This window comes from Cephus cinctus, unplaced genomic scaffold (assembly GCF_000341935.2).
Source record: "Cephus cinctus unplaced genomic scaffold, Ccin1 Ccin1_scaffold0153, whole genome shotgun sequence".
Classification (NCBI taxonomy): Eukaryota; Metazoa; Arthropoda; class Insecta; order Hymenoptera; family Cephidae; genus Cephus; species Cephus cinctus.
In genome coordinates this window covers 1,132,172-1,153,609 of record NW_014332881.1, presented here as the reverse complement: position 1 = coordinate 1,153,609, position 21,438 = coordinate 1,132,172, and the positions used below count along the sequence as shown (strand labels likewise).

Here is a 21,438-nt window from a genome sequence, read left to right as displayed (position 1 = left end):
TCCCCTTCAGCGGAAGCCACCGCGAATGAAACATGGCGGCGTTACGTGATAATAGACTGTGATACGCAACGGGCGACACGTCGAAACACCGTCCCTTCCGCACTCGAAAAATGATATGTGGCTGTAAAATAAAGAGAAAAAAAGATCATGCAAGCTGTATACGTATACCAACGTATCTACATAAAAAGATGCGTATAATCAATACAACTCACGCGAGAGCTTGTCAAACGCTTTCTAATCTGCGTTTTCCACGTACTCGTTCCACCTTTTCAAATTTTCCCGCTTCGATACCAGCGTCCGAGACTTGCGGTTTTTCCAGGGTACACACAGTCTGGGTACATAACAGGAAATGCCTCGAGAGTAAGTGTACACTCTTTCTGCAATTCTTTTTCCTTCCTCCGTTCACCTTTCTATTCAATTTCTCTGTTTACCTTTCGATTTAATCATTCGAAATGGCCTTTTGTAGCAAGCGCCAGAGACCTCTGGTGACAGTTTCGGCTACTACGGTCCAACCTGACCATATTTGGATACGCTATCACATTGTACGATGTCACTGCCTGTATCTGACTTCTACACTGGCAATGCGTATAAATCGGATACAGTGCAGAATCCAACTTTTGACAGCGGCATATACCTACAGGCTCTATCGCAAATGAATACTCTTTCCCTGCGATACGTCGGGAAGTCGCGACGCTCCAGCCATTGACATTCACTCGCACGTTGGCTTCCCTCCCGAGCACACAGCATATGCATCTATATCTATATAGTATATTTGAGGTTATGTATATGCCATTGCCATACTTCTTTACTACGTCGATATCGTGCGTCAGCTCGGTTGGGCCAGTATATTTCGTACTGGCAAGATACTGAAATTGAATTTACCTATATACAGCCCATTACGTAGGGAGGATGTACACGCGATACCGTCGAAAGCCTGCCACTGACATTTTACTCGCAAACTGGCAGAGAATGGTACGGCGAATCGAATCGGACTATCCCTACTTATTGCGAACGAATAAGAAACGTTTACCTATTCAGTGGGACCTTTTCCTTCTTGAAAAACTTCAATAGAAAATGTCAGGTTACGTAACGCGACCCGATCGTTATCACCGAATGATATTACGAGTATAATGCATGAGAATATTTCTTTTGAAATCTATAGACCTTCTGTATACAATAACTGCGCGGACAATCGTGCTATATCTATTAGCCATGCCAATAGACGTGATAGCCGTTATCGGGTCAAATGTATGTACATAAGGACACCCGGTAGCAGATGGGACCATACGGAAGATAATGGATCGATTGTAAATCATAGAGAAAGCAAAGGCATCGACTGTATAGTATACGTAGAAGGGAACGGATTCCACTATGCCTATAATACGAAGAATCTGATAGAAACGCTAGTAGGAACTCCTGGGCAAATAACGTGTCTGATTTATAACCGGATCACATACCCCATCAAACTTTAGGAACATATTAAACTTTTATAACGTCTATGGAAATTATGGGATTTAACCTTAGTAAAACTTATACCTTATAGCACGCAGCATATAGAACTGGCATCTTTCTTTCACTTGGGTTACGAGACACGCGGTTTTCAATCCTGTCGCATCCATCAATGTCCTTTTGCACGATGCCAGGATATTTATGTTCAACCGCGATGCTTATGGACCAACCAATATCGAGCCTGAGTCAAGTATAGATATGGATACGGTAGATCCTGCCGTGAAAGGCAGCTCGAGTTCTGATCATAAGCAGATGTCCTTCCTTCATAAAAAAAATTGATTAAAAGCCTTCAGTGATTGTCGTCCGTTCTTGGCGATGCTAATTAGTCGGGTCATGCGTGTGAATCAGCTGTTTTTGACAGCTAGGCTTTACTGGCCACACGAGAGACATCGAAAGGGACCATTTTATACGGAAAAAACGTAGTCGGTCTGGTTGACATAAAAATTTGCATCTGGAACGAAGATTCGTGTGAGTGGGGTAAAAAGTTGAATGAATAAAAAAAAATAATGATACACCTGGTATATAACCATTCGGAACATGAAACCACCGCAAAAATCGTGTCGAGTTTCTTGTTTGTCCTTGTTTCAGGTCTTCTCTCAGGTCGACGTCTTCTTCAGCATTGCTGGCCAAATCTATGCCGGAGAGCCCATCACTTATACTTACATGGAAGACAAGATGTTCGAGACGTCGCGCAACATCACCATCAAGCTTCACCATCGGGTCGGCAAGTTCGTCAAGCTCAGACTTCACTTCTCTGCCAGATGGATTATGATCAGCGAGATAACCTTTGACTCTGGTGAGCATTCCGGTGCCTGTATACGTTATAGATATATATGTGTACCTTAATTCTTTGATTTCTTCATGTTACGCATGAACAGTGGATATCGAAGTTGTATTCGTAAACTTACACTTTATCGATATTTTTTAAAAACGCGAAGGATCAGTGGTAAAGGGAGAATTTTACGTAGATATATAATTTTGGAAAAAAAATAATTAGCTCGAAAAGGGATCGATTCTTGATTTAAAGGAAATAGGCCTTCTGCGCATGACAGACAACAGCTTGTGTAATGATACGCGAAACAAATCCTCTCGCGGTCGATGGGAAATTTTTTTTCTTCCTTTCATTTACGTCCTCTTAGGTCCTGTATTACTCTCTCTCCCTCTCTCTCCCTCTTTTTTTTTTTTCATTTCCATCCCTGCCTCTCCCACTCCCTCTTCCTTCGCATTCTGTCATGTGCCATTCCATTTCGACGCGACTAACCCTCGCTGCGTCTGTCAATCACGGAAAAATAAACCCCTCCTAGTGGGTTAAATTGATATACAGTAACTGACAATGGCTTATCGAGAATCTGTCAGAGTGCGATTTAAATGAAGCAGTCCTCGATTTATCGACTGGATTGAAGTTTTAGCTACGCCAGACGTGAATGTACGGATAATTATTGTTATCGTTGCCATTATTATTATGCGAACGAGACACCTACGTATGGATAGAGTATCCTTTGCCGTTTGGTAACGAGATTTAAAACGCATGACGCTCGATTATTCGTCACTGCTGAATTAACGAGACGCCATTCGTCGCGACGCTCGTGTCGTACCAACCACTTCTGAAAAGAAAAGTAAAAGAACCTTTGCTCTCACAACTTCATCACGGTGACGGGATAGATCGCCGTGTTAAACTCGACGACTTTTATTTTTCCTCAAAGGCGCTAAGCGAACCTGCAGACGTCTCTGCGCAATAGCGTCGACTGAATATGCATATTATGTATAGGTAAACATCGGTCGGTAATTCTATATAAATAAGCGTAGAGAGTACGTCGATTGATGCCCTGCGTATGCCATTCACTACATTTTCCGCCCTTTGTACAGTCTGACGTAGTTGGCAACACAGTGGCAGTGGCAACCACGGCGGGGATGCCAGTGATACTGAAAGCTCACACAGTAGATTGCTAATGATGCTGCTACCCGCTTTACTTTCATATTCGTGGTTTTGTCCATTTCGAATCCCCCTCGTGTACAAACTTGAAAATCCGATTTATATCCGCTCGTGCCAAAAGCCTGCGGGTATATCTATATATTTAGTGTCGGTACTACGAATCGTATAAGGGTTGATGCTTTTTCACAGTAATCTCTTGAAACTTACGACAGTCCAGAAAAAAAGGTAGACTGAAGGGACCTTGTCAATAAGTTCGCGCCATTTAAATCCTGCCGTGTAACGTAACCGAGGGCGTCTCTAAAGGGAGCTGGAAAATAAATAAAAAAATAATTACGTCGAAAAACCGTAAAATCCCACGGGATTGATATGGACTTTAATTAGATTTATATTTGAATTCATTTGGTTCCCTGGTGACTTTGGGCTGTGGCGTCGAGATGGCGCCACGTAGCTCATTGGAAAACGTTGCGAAATTTTACGCGTCGACATTTATCGCGCCACGTCACATCCTGTCGCTGTTGTGAACGCTTGACTTCTCATTAACGCTGTATACCGAAGATTTTACCAGCCTTGTATCAGGGATATAATTAGACAAAAGACGATTACGAGGAAGCTATCGTAGCGGAAGATGCGGATGCTGCGTTTTCGTAACTCCGTCTCTTGTACTCAAGCTTGACTTATTGAAATCTCTTTCTCTCTCTCTCTCTCTTTCCCTGTCTGTGTTGGTACATTCAGTTCTCGCTTATGAAATCTTCCGCATTTCTGAAATACAAATAATCTCAGTTTTAAACGTACACTGGGTATCTAGATATCTATTTTGTACTTACTTCCACACCCTATATATGTGGCCACTCGAAAGATTTCATATAAGAGATGTTCTATAGATATATTCTGATACATGACTCTATATGAAGGAACCAGCTTTAATCGTGGTTCGTTATTCTCGACCCACTTTCCAAAGCTTCCAGCATCCCGTTTCCTCAAGGAGATCCACCCTCGTTAAATCTTGGTTGAGATTGGAATGGAATAGCAAAGAAAAACAAGATTTTCACATATCATCCTCGCTGATTACACGTGCTGCGATACCTGGTAAATTAAATCGTATTAAATTTAGACACGGTGTATATAACTATTGAAAGTTTTTCCCACGCCCCACGACGTCCATGACCTGCGCAATCGCGTTATTCCGCAAGAATGCACTGACAAATGGACAAAGGTATGATAAAAAACAAAAAAGAAAAAGAGAGATAAGTCAAAAGAATCATCCTCCTAAATGAAGTTCACGGTGAATTTCCTTTTGCTGCCGTAAATCAAAGGGCTTAAAATTGGCAAGGAGAGCACTCGGCCGAGATCAAGGAGTACATTAGTTGAGTTTGACGTTGAGCGTCAGCTGCGGGTGCACGTGCGAGCGTCGTCGTCGACAACCACGACAACGACGTCGACGACGATCGTTTGCCATCTAGAGCCAGTAAATACAACCCGACGCCATTAGAAATATCCCATAAGAAAGAAAACTCCCGTCACTGATCCAATGAATAAAGCAGAAGTCGAATAAAAAAAGACGCCTTTAAACAGGGTCGGGGATGAAGTATCGTTAAAATTGAAAAATCCAATACAGTATATAATGTCAAAGGTGAATTATGAAATACCACAGAAATTTTTTAGGCTGTTTATCGCTGCTCCTTTTTTTATCTATAACTATATATAGCCACCCTTCTCAGCTCGCTCATCCTGCAAAGAATGTTTAATATCAGACTTCATACGCGAGACTCTCCTCGGCACGCAAAAGCGGGTATCAAACACGACGACAGCTTTGTTTCTGCGGGATAATCCAGCGGGGAATTCGTGGCCGCATACCTGGAACAATCTCACTGAAGCATTTCTTAACGGGATATTATATAGTGGATAGGTAAAGCAATACTCGGCGTTGCAGTTCTATCTAATAATTCAGCGGACCCGCCTGCCTCCCACTGCTTCGTTCGTACGCATAAAAATAATGTTTAAGATAATAAAATTACAGGGAATCAGATTCGCAGGATACTTTTGGCGGCTTTGTCTATTGGATGGAAAAAGTTATTAATAACTAGTAATATCTATTCGTCTCACGCAAAATCATTGACTCGCTATACATCCCCTGTATACGTACTGAATATCGCAGTATCCCTTAGATATACACTGGATTAGCATTAGTGCAGTTTGCCAAAGTCTATCATGAGTAGTCCGCATCCAGTCGCATACGCAAGTAGCGACGGCGTCAACGTACTTGGGATATTCCTATAGGCCGGCAGAAGTGGTTCGCACGGGTATGTATAATATGGACAACTCAGCTATTATCAGGACTGAAGTATCCAGATAAGAGGATGGGATACTCCAAACGGTATAGGGTTTGAGGTAGGTTGACGAGGATGATGACAAGGCAGTATTTTCAGAAGCGACAGGACCGTCGCAGTTAAGCATTTCGAAAAAGTCTCTCGTCGGTCAACTGAAAGCAGCCTGTACTCGCTAGGTGCTGGCCTGCATCGAGTCCCACGTTGTTTGACTTTCTGGAAAGTGGTCCTGTGTCAACAAGAAGCGCGGAACTACTTTGTCTACGTCGTCGGTATACGTCGGGTCTTTTATCGCTGGGAACTCATCAATATTAACCTCGTGATAACCTCCCGGCTATTTTCACGTCCGCGCTTAAAATCATTCGTACTAGGTACCTGCATGGGCTAAATCGTTGAGCAAGCAAGTTAACGGGAATTTGTAACTTGGTCACTGTGCTACGGTACGCATAGATAGGTACTGATACGCCAGCCAGAACGGTGGGTTGGTACTGCTCCGACGTGAATCGATAGGTACGTGTGGAGCGATCGATAATAACATATGAGAATCCATCCGTGCACGCATGGTACATACGTGCATTAGACGTAGCTTTCGTCATTGCTGGTATCAGGTAGTCATAATTTTTTTCATATATATAGACATAGCCCATGGGAATTTTACACCGGAGGAACTGACGTCAACGGAATCACCAGTACTCAGCGACGTCTTGTTCAAGAAGGGTGGTGCGTCCGAGGGCGAGCTTCCGGTATCCACAGCGAAGCACGACGATCCTACGTATATGGCCGTTGTAATTGGAGTCCTCACTGCCGTAATCCTTCTCCTGGCAGTTGCCATATTCCTCATCGTATCCCGTCACAGGCAACGGAAGTGCTTCGCGAGTCCCATGACAGGGAAAGCTCCATCTCACCTGGGCTCCACCTGCGCTACCGTGGAAAAGGGTGCAGCCCTTATGGCTTATACCTTGGAGGACGACGAAAGGTATAGATATACAGAGTCAATTGTTTGTCCTTGGTGTATCCAGTGTTCTACCTTTAGTTCAGCGAACACCCGAAAGATGGCGCCAATTGAGTCTTCTAATCGGTTTCTACGTACAGGTATGCCGGTGGTTCTCTGCCTACCCTACCACGGGACTTGGGTAATCGTCTTTTGGACATCGTGAAACTCGACGATTACCAGGAACCTTATCAGGCACTGAAGTACGCGCCGTACTATAGCTACAGCACTGTCGTTATGGAGATGAAAGACATGATGCTGAACAACAAGAGCGTCAACATCAATCACTCAGGTATGCGCCGTTCGAACGCACACACGGTGGCTCGCGTTTACCGTGCGAGCAACAAAGCATTCGCCTGACCGCAATCAATACCCCTTTGCTATATCACATCCCACAGCGGTCTACGCGAACGGTGCGGTTGACACATCCTACGATTACGCGGTACCGGAACTTGCTGCGGGTAAGGCGCCACTTTTGAATGCGGATGCTGGCACGTTACGTGGATCTTCGAGCGACCAGGAGAGCGTCTTCTCGAAATTGTCGTCCCGCAGCAGTAAGACCGAGGACAAGAAGGTAAGATATGGATGATCGGTGACCTGGACCTTTGATGATCAGGGTCCTGGGCCACTTTGACAATGAAGGGGTCATCACCTATCCGGGCTACACGATAAGAGCCAAACGGGTATCCAAGGAGTTGTAGACGAATTATACCGTGGACTTACTTACATCCATGTTCAATGTAACGTGCACACACGTGGTCATACCCTAGGGTCCCCAACTGGCCATTACCTTGCATGACTGACCAGTCGAATTTCAGGAGTGCCCGTTAAACGTGCGTTGCACTCGCCAGGGAGGAGGGAAGCGGTTCGCGATTAATAATTTAAATCAATATGGCAGAACGGCCGTAGACCATTTGGGGTAGATATATCTCCCCGGGGGTCCTACGCTGTATTCTGTAACACCGGCGTCCCGGAATACACCGCCTGGGGCGGCAGGAACAGGAAGCCTGCGATAGCCTCCGTGCATCGTAATACCAGATACGTCCATGTAACTATATAATAGATATACTCCTGGTACGAACTGCAAGCAAGTATTCTCCCTTCAATATGCCCATACCATACGTGGACTCATATGCATATCGCGCATAATCTCAGGATCTCTTGGACACCAGAGTCACAATCTTTGATTACCCGTTCTATCGTTATTTACGAATTAACTTTTTTCAGTCCCCTCCGTCCCTGTCCACATACTCACATATGGAATGTATGATCATTATGCGCTCCACTGGCTCTTCGCCTCTCTAAAATCCTTCGTTAATTGCACAGACAAAAGGGACCAGGACCATCGTCCATTTCGTGGCTGGTTTCCATGGGATATGGTTGGCACGGGTCCCTCTTCATATCTCGACCGCATGTGTCCCACGCATGCCAACATCGCAAAAATATCTGCGGACACACTTCTCCCCGTATCTTTCGACATAGCACGAGTGCCATCCTTCCCGCGATAAATTCCGACACAATGCCGCATTCAATGGAGCATTCCACACTCGAAATTGCTCGTCTACGTCGAGATGTCTGCGCGTGATTGACGCGTGACGGCGCCACTCGAAACAGTCAAAACATTTCGCTTGAAATCCCTCAAATATCCTTCCGACCCTCTAACCATTCATACCAACCATACCCCTAATAACGATACGCCCACAAATCGTTTCCACGTCCCGTGGTTTCAATCCGCGCGAAGCCGAAGTAGTAGAGGCACTCGAGCAACAGACACCGATAGTACTTGTCAACTAGAATCTTGTGTTAATTCGATTAAAGAGTTATTCTCTGATTTAGCCAATATAGATATACACAAAGCTCCACGGTAATATAGTTGTTTACCTAATTGATTTTATATTACCCAAAAAGGCTTTTTATTTATTTTCATATACATTGGCTTAGCGAAATCACTGCAGGGACTAAGATTACTGATGTCTTTATAGCGTGGAGATTTTACACGTATAAAGTCATAGTCCTCCAGCACTGGATACCCGTTTTGATTTATTACGTCCAGCCAAGCCGAGCGCGGGCTTTTTGAATTTTTTTTACACTGGCTCTCGTGTACGGATAGCGTGATCCTCGATCGTGTGTTATCGAAGCTGCATGAGGATCGTCTTGCAGTCGCCGACGCAACAGGAGGTTCTTTCTGCTCTGAAGAGGCGCCTGGAACAGACGAGCGTGCCGCTCTTCCCACGCCATCGTCTTCGGATGCTCTCGAAGCTCGCCGAAGGGGCCTTTGGAACGGTAAACTCACGATCGTCGACGCAGAGCGTCTCAGCTGAGTCGAGGGAGCGTCATTATCGCTTCTTAATTTCCAATCGGGCTATATACGATATATATACATACGTTTTGTAAGGAAGACCCGAGCAGCAGGTATATATACCTTTTGCTAGACTGGAAACAACAATGGCGTCACGATGCGTCCATCCTCTCTATACAGATAATTATGAAATCAATCCACTCTGGCACTTCGTGACGTCGACTGGTGAAACTTCGGCGTAACCACGAGTATACGTACAATGGAGTTGCTTAACAAAGAATAACGTGGTATTCTTCACGGGATAATGGGGCCGCGTTGAATTCTTAATAATCAGTTTGGTCCGCGTCGATGCAGCCAATAATTTCGTTTTGTCTTTTAGATGCAACTATATAGCGACCATGCCTCGGCGCTCTTGTCGACGGCTTTATGAATCCTTATTTCAAATGCCAAGTCACACTTCACACTGTGAGCTCCGTTGGCTCGTGATTTAGCATCGTGCTCGAAACACGCACTCGGTCTGTAAAGTATTACTTCCTGAACCGTGAGAAAGGTGGTACTTTCCTGATTCCAAAGATTTTCGATGAATAATAACACCACGGATGTATAATGCCCAACGCGGCTCTGATACCGGCGACTGGCCGGCTGATCTATCGGCATCCTTTTTTTTTTTTCTTCTTTTTTTCTCAAATTTAAACGACGCTCTCCTCGGCATAGCTTACATAGATCCCCGTTGTCTATCTGCGGCCGACTTGTAAGAAAGACAAATGTATGCTAATAAAGGTATACGTGGCGGAAGCTGAAGGGATTCCGGAGTACGGGACGACAACCACCCTGGGCAAGAGGCTCGTCGCAGTAAAGTTTTTACTGCCTGAGGCTAGTGAAAAGGAAAAGTGAGTATACGTATATATATATATACACCATTCTCAATTTGCATTGTTTTCCTAGGGTGGTAGTTCAATCGATCTTCACTGTAAGTTACTGGCACCTCTTTTCACTTGGAGCATCCTCTGACCTGACACCGTGGCACCAGCCGCCATGGTCATCAGCAAACTAGCAGCATAATGCAGCTGCTTTTTATCCATTAAAGCTTTTTCTCCTTGCTTCTCTATGAGGAACTGTAATCCCACCCTGGCGATCGATCACGCTGATACGACGTGCAATTATTATTAGTTGGTATTCTCTTAGCTCTGGCTCTTCTCCAAATTTATTGCAGATCCTTATACATATATACACTCGTATAATGGCATACGCCATTTCTTTTCGCATAATCGTGCCCAGTTCTTTCGTTTAATCTTGCCCGCCGTGGCCCAGCCTCAGCTACCCGATTAGCCCTTCGGAAGCAGTCATCTAGATTCCGTGAGAACGATTATTTCTTCCTTATCCAGCTAGACATCAGAAAAGGGCGAGTATCCACTGTAACTTCCTTCGACGAAAGCAACGCATTTGCATACAATGACCGGGAGACGAGGAGACACACTCCTCGACTCCTCGAATCCCAGACCAAGCGCCAAGTCGTATACCGACCGAGGATCAGCTTCTCGCCGAACGACCAGGTCTCATGAAGTTTTGCGCCCGTTTGATTTTCACGAAAAGCCTTTGACGTCACCGCGCTGTTCGTTGCTCTAGACGGAATTACACTGACAGTCGTATATAGCATATAGATACTATCGGGTCAAATACCCCCATCATCCATCGCTCAAGTCCAAGGTCGCTTCTACCTTTGATTTTCTACCGTTTACCTTCGGCAGACCAGTTTATCGATTATCTCTCAGGTTCACCAGGTCTTCTCATTTCTGGCTGTAGGACGTAGAAAGGGGAACTTTCAGAATTTCTATGTGAACTGTACCCTGTTCGCTATTCCCATGGCCACATTTATCCCCAACTTTCTATACGCTCGTGGATCAGGCTCCGTAGTCAGGCTCATGGCCTATCATTTGCTAACACCATAGAAGTATGGAGAAACGACATCCAGCTCGTATTGAGGTGTTTTTTATGCCGGATTATAAATGAGGGAAGCAGATGATCGTAGGTGGGCGACCAAGAGGTGTCGGCGTAGTCTGTGCTGACGGGAGATAAGGATGTTTTATGTGTCAGCGCTGGTATCACGTCCCGCAGCCCAACTCCTACCAGACACTTTATTAAAAATAACATAGCGTGGCGTCGACTCCCCTCTTTCTGGCGAATATCACCCTTGTGCCGTTACCGAGTCCTGCCCGCCCTTGCCAGCTATGGCTGTGCATACCATTTTCCTTAACGGCCGATTCTCTCGTGTTTCCTTGCCCCAGTCACAGACCGTGTTAAGACACCCTCTCCGAAAGAAGGACGTATGTAGATTATGTTGGCGTAGATTTTCTCAGATAGACCTTTTAACCCCTGAATAGCTGTTGGGACGCTGGATTTTATAGAGGATCCTGATAGACTTGCCTGGTATTTCTATTATGTATATACTTATTTAGAATGGACCGTAAATTATTCTTATAATACACTACTCCGTTATTGTAACTTTTTATAGATTCTCATAAAGCTACTTTCAATTGTTATTCAAAAACAATAGTCTCTCTATGACACTCGTATAGGTATTAATTAATTTTTTATCAGTTGTATAATTGACAATGACAGCTGCTCTACGACAGGGTCATATACTTCGTATTACAGTTTGGCGTACCTATTGGTAATATCTCGAATATGCTGTATATACTGGTTCGGCAACCTTCTGAGTTTATAGTTAATCAATGCCCGCTATAATTTCGTTAACAAGGGTATTAAGCCATCACGCGAGAATACTATTACGGGGGACCCGTCGTAAATACGAAGCAGCATGGGGGACACGTAAACGCAGTTGGGATTCTCATTCGTGCCAAACTCGCCGAAAATTCAGGATTCTTATTTCGTTAATATTCATTCTGTTCCTCGTTCCGCGCTGTGGCTCGCAGATGAAATATGCATTGATAAATTATACACACGTTAATCCCGTTCCCTCGTTAGATTGGACTTTCAGCGAGACGTAAGAATCCTGGCGGCACTCGAGGATCGCAACATCGCCAGAGTCCTTGGCGCTTGCTGTCGCGAGGAGCCATTTTGTGTTGTAATGGAGTACCTTGAACACGGGGATCTCTGCCAGTTCCTGAAGACCCACATTACAGCCGAGGATGCTCACTCCATGCCGATCGGCGTCAAGACTCTAAGGTACGATCAGTTATATTAATATTCGTAATACGTATACGTGTTATAATATGCATCGAGATATACAAGTCGAGATACGTGTCTTAATAACAGTACCAGAGAATCCAATTGATATAGTATCATTTGGTACGTAATGGCAGTGTATAGATATGTGTATATATATATATATATATATATATATATATATATATATTGACGACTGATCTTTATCTTTGATTTTCAGCTTCAACTGCCTCATCTACATGGCGGCGCAAATAGCATCTGGTATGCGCTACCTGGAGAACCTTAACTTCGTGCACCGTGATCTAGCGACGAGGTAAGTCGTAGTATATGACAAATAAGAAAGTTCATCCTCGTCAACCTCCAGTCTAGGATACCCAGGTGTTCGTTTAACCGGGTATAAACTAGTAGCTTGTATATGCTGTGTATATAGGAGTGGCATTCCCATGGCAGAGAAGTGAATTCGCAGGCAAGCGTTGAAAATTCAATAAGAGTGTAGGTGCGCGTATCGATTTTTCTCTTGGTCAAATTAAGTTATTCCGCCCTGGAGTGTATTTCCATAAGCCAAAAACAAATACCCCCCCTCCCAGCACGCAGCGAGAATCGCTGGGGAAATCATTGGTCGATTCGTTAGCGCGACTCGCCCAAGTCGACTCGTAAAGCGGGTGCTCGTGTCGTTCTCAACCAGCCGAAGCCAAAAGCATCTCGGGCACGCTTAAAGCCACAATTCTCAATGGGTATCGTGATGGATCTTTCGCGAAGATCTGGACTCCCCTGTGACTTTGTAGCAGGGCTGAGTATTGCCACCCTGGAGAAATTTACTTCTTTCAGGATTCACGGCCGGCAAATTGTCCGATAGTTACGTTACGTTTCCGTACGGTCTGGTGGGTCTGGAAGAATTTATAACAGATATCTGGCCTTATCTACACGGCGTATAGACCCGCCTAGACAATTGAATTTTTATTATATAGACCGTGAATACGAGTCCATGCGAATGAACTCTTGACAAAGTGGCAGATCTTTTAAATTGAAACCTATCGCTTGACTGTCAAATTTATATAATATTCTCCCAGTGAGCATATGTTCCTTCAAGGTAAAGTACTTCTACCTGCCAGTTCTCTACTCGTTCAGGACGATCCCTCTCGCAGCGATCGCTTGTAAATCTTCCTGAAATACTCGTGGATTCTATTATACGAGTATTACGACTCTACAAATCTACCGAAGGATTCGATTTAATAGTAGCGACGAAGAACGGACAACGCGCGTCGCTCTCGTGAAATTACGTCTTTACGACTGGTCTCGAAACTCAGAATAATTCAAGCAGCTGCCGGTAGGGGAGTGGCGGTAGTATTTTTACGAGAGCTTTGATTTCGAAATACAGTCTAAAAACTTATGAACTTTAATATCGCACTGGTTCAATAAACGTTGCCGTGTATACCTATGGGCATCGTGCCGTACGTTTTGTCGGCAAAGAAAAATCAATGAGTTACTCGCACGGTTTTCTCTCGTTTCTTCTTCAATTTTTTCTACTGCACATTGACGCGCATGCGCGTGACAAACGACAACGAACATTCGAATGACAGCAAGCAGCAGTGTATATCTCAATTGACTCACGAGTTACAGCACCATAAATGTCTGAGGAGTCCACTAAAAATGACTTAGGGCATATGACGGTATACCGTGGAAGCATAAAAACAGTTTTGTACCTTATAACACGAATATGTGCAGTGTCGGTAAAGAAGTTTCAAAGACGGAATTAAACGCACGTACTATGAGCTTTGAGGTTAGAAATTCTCTAGTACGGTAACATACCGCAAAGCATGCAATACACCACCGCATACAGGTGCTTGCTTCAACCCACTGCAAGCCAATAGAAATCCTTTGCTTCGACTTGGGTTACAAATGTAGACAATTTTGGTTAGCCCTGGTGGAAACCTTCCTTGCATCTCATATCCTCTCTCTACGTGTACCGTGTATATCTCTATCTTGAATGCTACCTACCTATCTACGGTCCAGCCGACCACCAAGCACATACTCACCCCTCGTTGCGACTGAATCGAGCTCATTAATTATGCAGTCGTATGAATATTTCAACTGCAAATTCAGCATCGCCTGGTTACCCCCTATCGCCCAGGGTGACGGAAGGTAGCGCGAATGAGAAACATTCGCAGCCACCGCCATTCCGAGCGTGTCCCAGACGGACCAATTGAAACCCCATAAAACGGTCGATCGAACGATCAACTCCCGTTAATCGTTTGCGACACCCCCGTGGAACCATTATTTCTACCCTGGCTATATACACTTGGTATATGTATCTTTCACGTAGTACGTGGGTGTATTATTACCACTTGTTCCGCTGTGCGAACTAACCTTTATAAAGTAGCACGTATGCTTTAACGACAGTTGCATTTTCCAAAACGCCTATGGCGTTTATCCAAGTGCATGCAGATTATTTGTTCGCACGGAAACTTATAAGCTACATATTTTAATGAACCCACAGATGCATCTTGGTGTGTAATTGGAATATACAGACGAATTAATTTTCTAGAAAGCCACTGGCTATCTACCGGTACATAAACGTTGAATTCACTATAGCACATACCTAGGGGAGAACTTAGTACAGTAATGCCAATCTATTCGGATCGACTAAATACCTTGATAGTACAAATTGAAGCTCTGTTCCACGGTCATAATTGATTTCATCAATGTAATGACGTGAATCCTTGACGTTTGGCTACTCGAGCGGTTAGTGTTGTCCCCCTCAGTCAGTTTCCACCTTAGGTGCGTACATATGTATTTGTATACATAATGTTAACTTCTCTCGCTCGCTACCCCTTCGTGTTTCCTGGAGCAACTTAACTTTCCTCAGACCCCTATTTCCATATCACAAAAGCCTTAATCCCTAGTCGATACACCAAACTTCATTTTCTCTTGGCAACCCTGTATACGGACGGTATACATCGCGGACGTCACTACGTCATCCGTCCATCGCTATGCGTATCTACTTCCGGTTCGGTGCATGCGTAGAATGCGTACATGCATGTTGATATAGGAAGCCGAGCTATGCGCTGCATACCATCCGCATACAGGATCGATCTGACCCTTTGAATGTACAGCGCAAAACGAATTAAAAGCCATAGGATTAAATTCTAACCGAATGCCAGAGTTCGGGGAGCGTAAGTTTCTAGCGCTGTGAACTTGGGTAGATAAAGGCTAGTTTAGAGTTCGCTTTATAAAAGTAAGAAAAAAAAAAGCATTATCCCCTTAAAGTACTTTGAGGCGAACGACTTTGAGTTCCTTACGGAAAACGCCGAGGCGTCGATATTCCTCTGTGAGGCTCAGAGACCCTCTATCGACCCCTCTCGAATTAAACCCTTATCCGACTCTCAATATCTCTCATCGGACTTTTTCAGGAACTGCCTCGTCGGCAAGGCTTACCATATCAAGATATCCGACTTTGGCACCGACAACGAATTGTACGCCTGCGACTATTATAAGGTGGATGGCAATATGCCATTGCCTGTACGCTGGATGGCGTGGGAATCTGTATTTCTGGTTGGTTCATAGCGGCTTAAAATAATATTGATTTTTTTATAATAATTCGAATTGAACTTTTATGATTTTGATTAATTTTTTTGGCTTCCTTTTTAGGGGAAATATACGACTAAAAGTGACGTCTGGTCATTCGCTGTTACTCTGTGGGAAATATTGAATCTTGGAAGACGCGTGCCCTATGAACATCTTTCTGACCAGGAAGTCGTGGACAGTCTCAGGCTGTTGCACTACGATGACAGTGTCGAGGAGTCCAGTAAGGATGATGTCAGGACACTTTTTAATTATCTGTCACGACCCAATGCCTCCTCCAAGGACATCTACGATCTGATGCTGGAGTGTTGGAGACGGGAGGACAGTGAGAGACCGACATTCCGGGAGATTTCCCTTTTCCTCCAACGAAAAAACCTCGGCTACGCTCCCACGTCTTGATATTAGAGCGGGATCAGATGGAATTTTTGGAATTAAGTGCGGACGCGTTATTGGATTGAATGTTCGATACAGTAAGTTTTTATTTTTCAAGCATTTCATGTGCATTCGAATTTTAACAATTATGTGTCATTTTTTCAACATTTTATTCGAACGTCAATTCTCCATTTTGAGTAAAGGCAAAAAATTATATTACGCAACAAATAATTCAATTATATACATTCCTACGTTTGTGTATGAAAAAATACTCATTACTCAAGACAGATTAATTGTATTTGTTTCATAATTAATTTACGTCGCGAGACAACTTTACTTTTTACTGTATATTTTTTTTTTACCACCTACAAGCATAAGCCGACCATGATTGCATTTAGGAACTGGTGGCTGAGTCAGTGAAATTTTGTTTAAATTATAAAAAGACTTTTTTTTTCATATCTCATGTCTATACAACATGCCAGCGTGAGTTATAACGTCGAAATTTTTTTTCAACTTACATGAAAATAATGAGGGTAGAAAAAAGAAGAGATTCCACGAATTTCAAAAAATAATGATATAAATTCTCGCGCTCCTCCTATATTCCAATAAAAGTATATCAGTGCTGTATACGTGAATGGCGTAGAGACTTGCGAAAATACTATCGAATTATGATTACACGGAACACTTATCGTCAAAAGTTCGTGCGCGATTACTATCGTAATAAAATTACATAATGGGAACGTATGCATACGTAGAAAAAAAATTAGATCCGGGAATAAAAACAGATAGTGAAAATTATCCGTATTCCCCCCCCCCCTACCCCGAAACAGTAGTATGCTATGTAACCACGGCTATGACACATCATAATTATAACTTTATATAATAGGCGGGATCAATAAAACTAATATATTTATTGTAAATATAGAAATTAGTTGTGATAAGACACGTTAATACAGTATGTAAGTAATCACGTAGAACCGTGACGTCAGTCTCGATTCTTCCAACGGCACAAACTGAACACGTCACAGAGTCAAATTACCCAATCAATGAAAAAAAAAAACAGAAGCTATATGCCCGTACCACATATTCAAAATATAAATCTCAAAGTACCAAATTTCATTTCGCAATGATATATTTTCCCCCCAAAAAAAGATAGCCAGCAACTGGAAATTTTGTGTAATCGAAAAATACAAATTTTGAAAACGTATAACGAAACGAGCAACGACGCATTGATCGAAAGTCATATCATTGGATTACAATAATGATAACCAGAAAAGACATATCGGACAAGATGCTTTTATTTGTCTCATTAGACACGTCATGGCGCAAGGTGAAAAGAAAAACGTATTTTCTAATACCTCAAAAAATAATAATACATGACGAGTGATTAGAGTTTTTAGATGAAACAAAAAATAAAAATAAAAGTTTTTACACGTATCGATATTAAATCCATGAAAATGGCTTTCGACTCTTATCAGGAAGGCATGTAAGAAATATGCGTGTAGCACTCATGATATCTAATATTAAAATGATGTTACCGTTATATATTATTATAAAACACTATTTATATAACTAAAGGTAACTTTACGTATAAGATGTAAGTAGGTTGAGAATTAGTTGTACGTATTTAATGTATAAGCATAACGCTGCCTTTGGCTATAATGTTGCCCCTACTGCTAGCGAGTAACTTACTTGTCTACTCATGTGATAACTCGTACGGACTGATTCTTGCAAGATAATCAATTAATCTTTTAACGCCCATGTATAACGGATCAAAAGAATGGTAATTAGAGGAACGCGAATGAAAGTGATTAAAGGTGAGATAAAAATGGTTATTATTATTAGCATTATATCAGCGATGATTATAATTAGGCGTTAAATCGTAATTGATCTTTTTATGAGAATCGACCTATATATCTACGTGCATACCTATACCTACCAATTGTGGCTGTTGGCGAGAAAGGATAAAGGCTTAAAGTATTATCAGTCCTCTCTTAGAATCTTGTGTTAACACTCTTATCAATCATTTTTACATAAAACGATGGGAGATGAAATGATTCAGAACTTTTATTTTGTGAAATTATTTAAAAAATTATACAGGTCAATTGATCTCGCGAGCAAATACTATTTTAATTCGTATTTTGATCTTATTGATAGAACTGAAAAAAAAAAAGAAAGCCGTATCCTTTCCCTCCCTAGATACCTCCTGCAAGTCTCTGGTCTCTTCTGTTTGATCGATAAGGAAGCACATTGCGCAAACGTGAACTATGCTTGATTATCAAAGAGGTCTGTCAAGTATAAAAACAATCGACGACGTACCAATAGATTTTTCCTTTAAAATTGATTAAAGGGATATATCGATTATCGATGGATCTGATAATCAAGACTGTTAAAATTGAATATAAAAGTTTGATAACGACCAAGCTGATCCCTTCGAGAGCATTGAATTACGAAAAATCTCAAAATAATATCATACAAATTTAATCCAGCATAATTATACTAAACATGCACGAAACAAAAATACAAATAAATAGCCAACGAAGGGATTGAAATGCGCAAACGTGAAGAGTATCCAGATCCTGCAGGACCTTCGTTTTCATATATATAAGATTGAACGGAATTTTAAATAGTTGTTAACAATATGAATTAATTCCGCCAATCAATCGCGCCAATGTTACTAACCACGTACGTCGAAGTACTACGCACGTTTATTATTCTCGCACCTGTCGGTGAGCTCTACGTTAGTTTTTCATTCTCCACCACCTTAACGAATTCTCCCTTATCTACCATCTACACGCATCATCTTCATTCCATTCGTTAACCAGTCTTCTATCCCGCTGCCCTATTTACTTCTACCCTCTTAATTAGACTAACGACGAAACTGGCGACGATCATTAATCATGATCCTCGCACTCGTATGATTGACAATCGTATTTACGCCTTGAGACTGAAACGACCTATTCGTTCAGATAGATTCGAGTTCAAGCATCGCTATTGCAGCGAGAGGAAACGTGTATTAGAATAAGTGACTATTGTTTTTTTATCATTTATCTCTCAACTGTTTCTCCCTTTTACCTTTTCTCTCTCTCTCTCTCTCTCACTCTTTCTCCCTATAACTTCCGGTCAAATCATTACAATAACGTCCCCGCTACCTTCTTTCATCTTGTACATTATTTTAACACGAGTTACAAAGCCTCGCAGTTCCTCGCGAATATCCTAACCTAAAAATCGATAACTTAACTTTTATTAACCTCGGGAGCATCTAGGCAAGTAACTCGTGCCGAGGATGACTAGCATCGGGATATTAATATTAAAAAGAAAAAAAAAAGAAATTAATTAGTATATTATAAAACATACTAATTATATACATAATATGTATAGACAGTACTATCGGATTGTGGATTAATGAATTTTCTTGTATTATCATTCAAGAGCATAGGTTGACAGTGGATCATGAGATAGAATATTTGAATTTGACAATTTTTTTTCTACTTACTCCCCATTTGGCAGATCTTGTGGTTTATGCAAAAACCACTAAGGAATTGAAAGGCATATAGGTAATTGCGGAAGACTGTGCAGAGCTCACCCGGTTACCGTCTGTACGCTACTATACCTAATCGTTGTAATCGTAAAATTATTTTGTACTAAGGACTGTTTATAATTTTCTATCTAATCTCTGTAAATATCAAGGAAAGAATTGTCTACAACTCGTGTAATGTTAAAGCGAAACGATTAAATAGTCTATATATAGTATATATATATATATGTATACACTATATGGATATATTTTAATCGATAACGAAAGGATAATTAAGAGTGTAATTATAATATAGTATAATGACGAAATGGTAACGTAACGATGTACAACGACTTAGATAATATATCTGTATTATATAATATTATATCTACATTGCTAAGGGACAAATCGATATAACTAACTCGAACGATATATAAACGAAGGTATATATATGTTATTTGGTAGGTGTATATAATAATGTGTAGATTTTAACTAGTCATCTAGTGTACTTTATAACGCAACTATATCCACATAAAATTAGCGTGCGCGATGAGTAAAAAAAAACCGAATACGAAGAACAATTGTTAATTTCTAACTTCCGGCAATTTTGTTGCCCGTTCGAATATGCAGATTTTTACACGTTCGGACCAGAATTTAATTTTTTCACGGATATTTATTATGTTAAAATTACGTACAGAGCTATTTAAACAGTGACGAGTAAATTGTGGAGAATTTTTGAAAATTATTTTTCCTCATGGCTGTTATATCATTTATTGGCATGGGAATTTGCGTGAAAATTCTTTAAAAAATTTCGCCACAAATATATTGCGACTCGTTTAAAAATTGATCGAGTGCGAAATGTGCAGTGCAAATAATTGCTATGAATTAAAATCGCACTATGATTTCTCTATTGTATCGCACAGTCATCGCTGACAATGAATAACTGAAGGGTGCTTTTAAAGCAAAGATTATTTAACGAGCAATAAACGTGCATCGATAAAGTGACTAATAAAAATAGACGAAAAGTGACGCGATGACGTTCACCCGTCTAGATTATTAATTAAACTCGAGCCGTTGGGATTGTTAAGTAAAATGGATATAAAGGTATGACGAGAGGAGATATTCAATGTTAAAAATTGATACACACGTAAGGTCGATATGGAGTAATGATTTGCACGTATCATATGTTCTCGTTGATGTTCGTCGTTCGGCTAAACACATTAATGGACATACGCATTCCCATCTAGGCATAAAAAAGATATTAAGGCATATCACGTTCCAATAATGTGTCCCGCAATTAATGCCGACTTCGTACAAGAAATAATATCATTGTAAGATCTATACGTTACCTACGCTATACATTTCAATTTCGTAGCACATTAAACTAAACTGTAATTGCAATAATTATGAAAGAGTAATAAAAAAGAATTGCTCAAATGACAATAATTATTTGAATATAACCGACACAACCTACCATGTTATTCGTTTAACTCTAAGAAGACTTTAGCATCTTCAGGTGGACCAGAATAGGACCAGCACGAGCGCCAACTGGTTGCTAACTGCTGAACCTCAGAGTATCTACCATCCAATGGTAACTCACTGTTTCTTATAGCAAGATCTTCTCTAGGTATGCTTTTTTCCATGGTAACAGTCTAGACAGTATTCTATCTGGTTATCTGGTTATATCATATCGCACTACTTAAGTAATGAAACACGTCCATTCTA

At 41.7% G+C, this 21,438-nt stretch overlaps 1 protein-coding gene across 3 annotated transcripts in view; it reads left to right on the top strand.

Annotated features, from left to right (window-relative positions):
• The window catches only part of LOC107263533 (discoidin domain-containing receptor 2), a 63,066-nt gene extending 42,789 nt beyond the window's left edge, over window positions 1-20,277 (top strand). For 2 of the 3 annotated variants that reach the window (XM_025080644.1, XM_025080643.1), the window contains 10 exons: window positions 2,098-2,305; window positions 6,403-6,742; window positions 6,859-7,049; window positions 7,156-7,331; window positions 8,918-9,040; window positions 9,837-9,946; window positions 12,042-12,242; window positions 12,463-12,555; window positions 15,653-15,794; window positions 15,891-20,277. In XM_025080644.1, the coding sequence (XP_024936412.1) occupies window positions 2,098-2,305; window positions 6,403-6,742; window positions 6,859-7,049; window positions 7,156-7,331; window positions 8,918-9,040; window positions 9,837-9,946; window positions 12,042-12,242; window positions 12,463-12,555; window positions 15,653-15,794; window positions 15,891-16,223 (1,917 nt within the window). In that variant the 3' untranslated portion in view covers window positions 16,224-20,277. The remainder of the gene's footprint in view (window positions 1-2,097; window positions 2,306-6,402; window positions 6,743-6,858; window positions 7,050-7,155; window positions 7,332-8,917; window positions 9,041-9,836; window positions 9,947-12,041; window positions 12,243-12,462; window positions 12,556-15,652; window positions 15,795-15,890) is intronic. The other variant, XM_015730854.2, reaches the window with a different exon arrangement.
• Window positions 20,278-21,438: the final 1,161 nt, after the last annotated feature.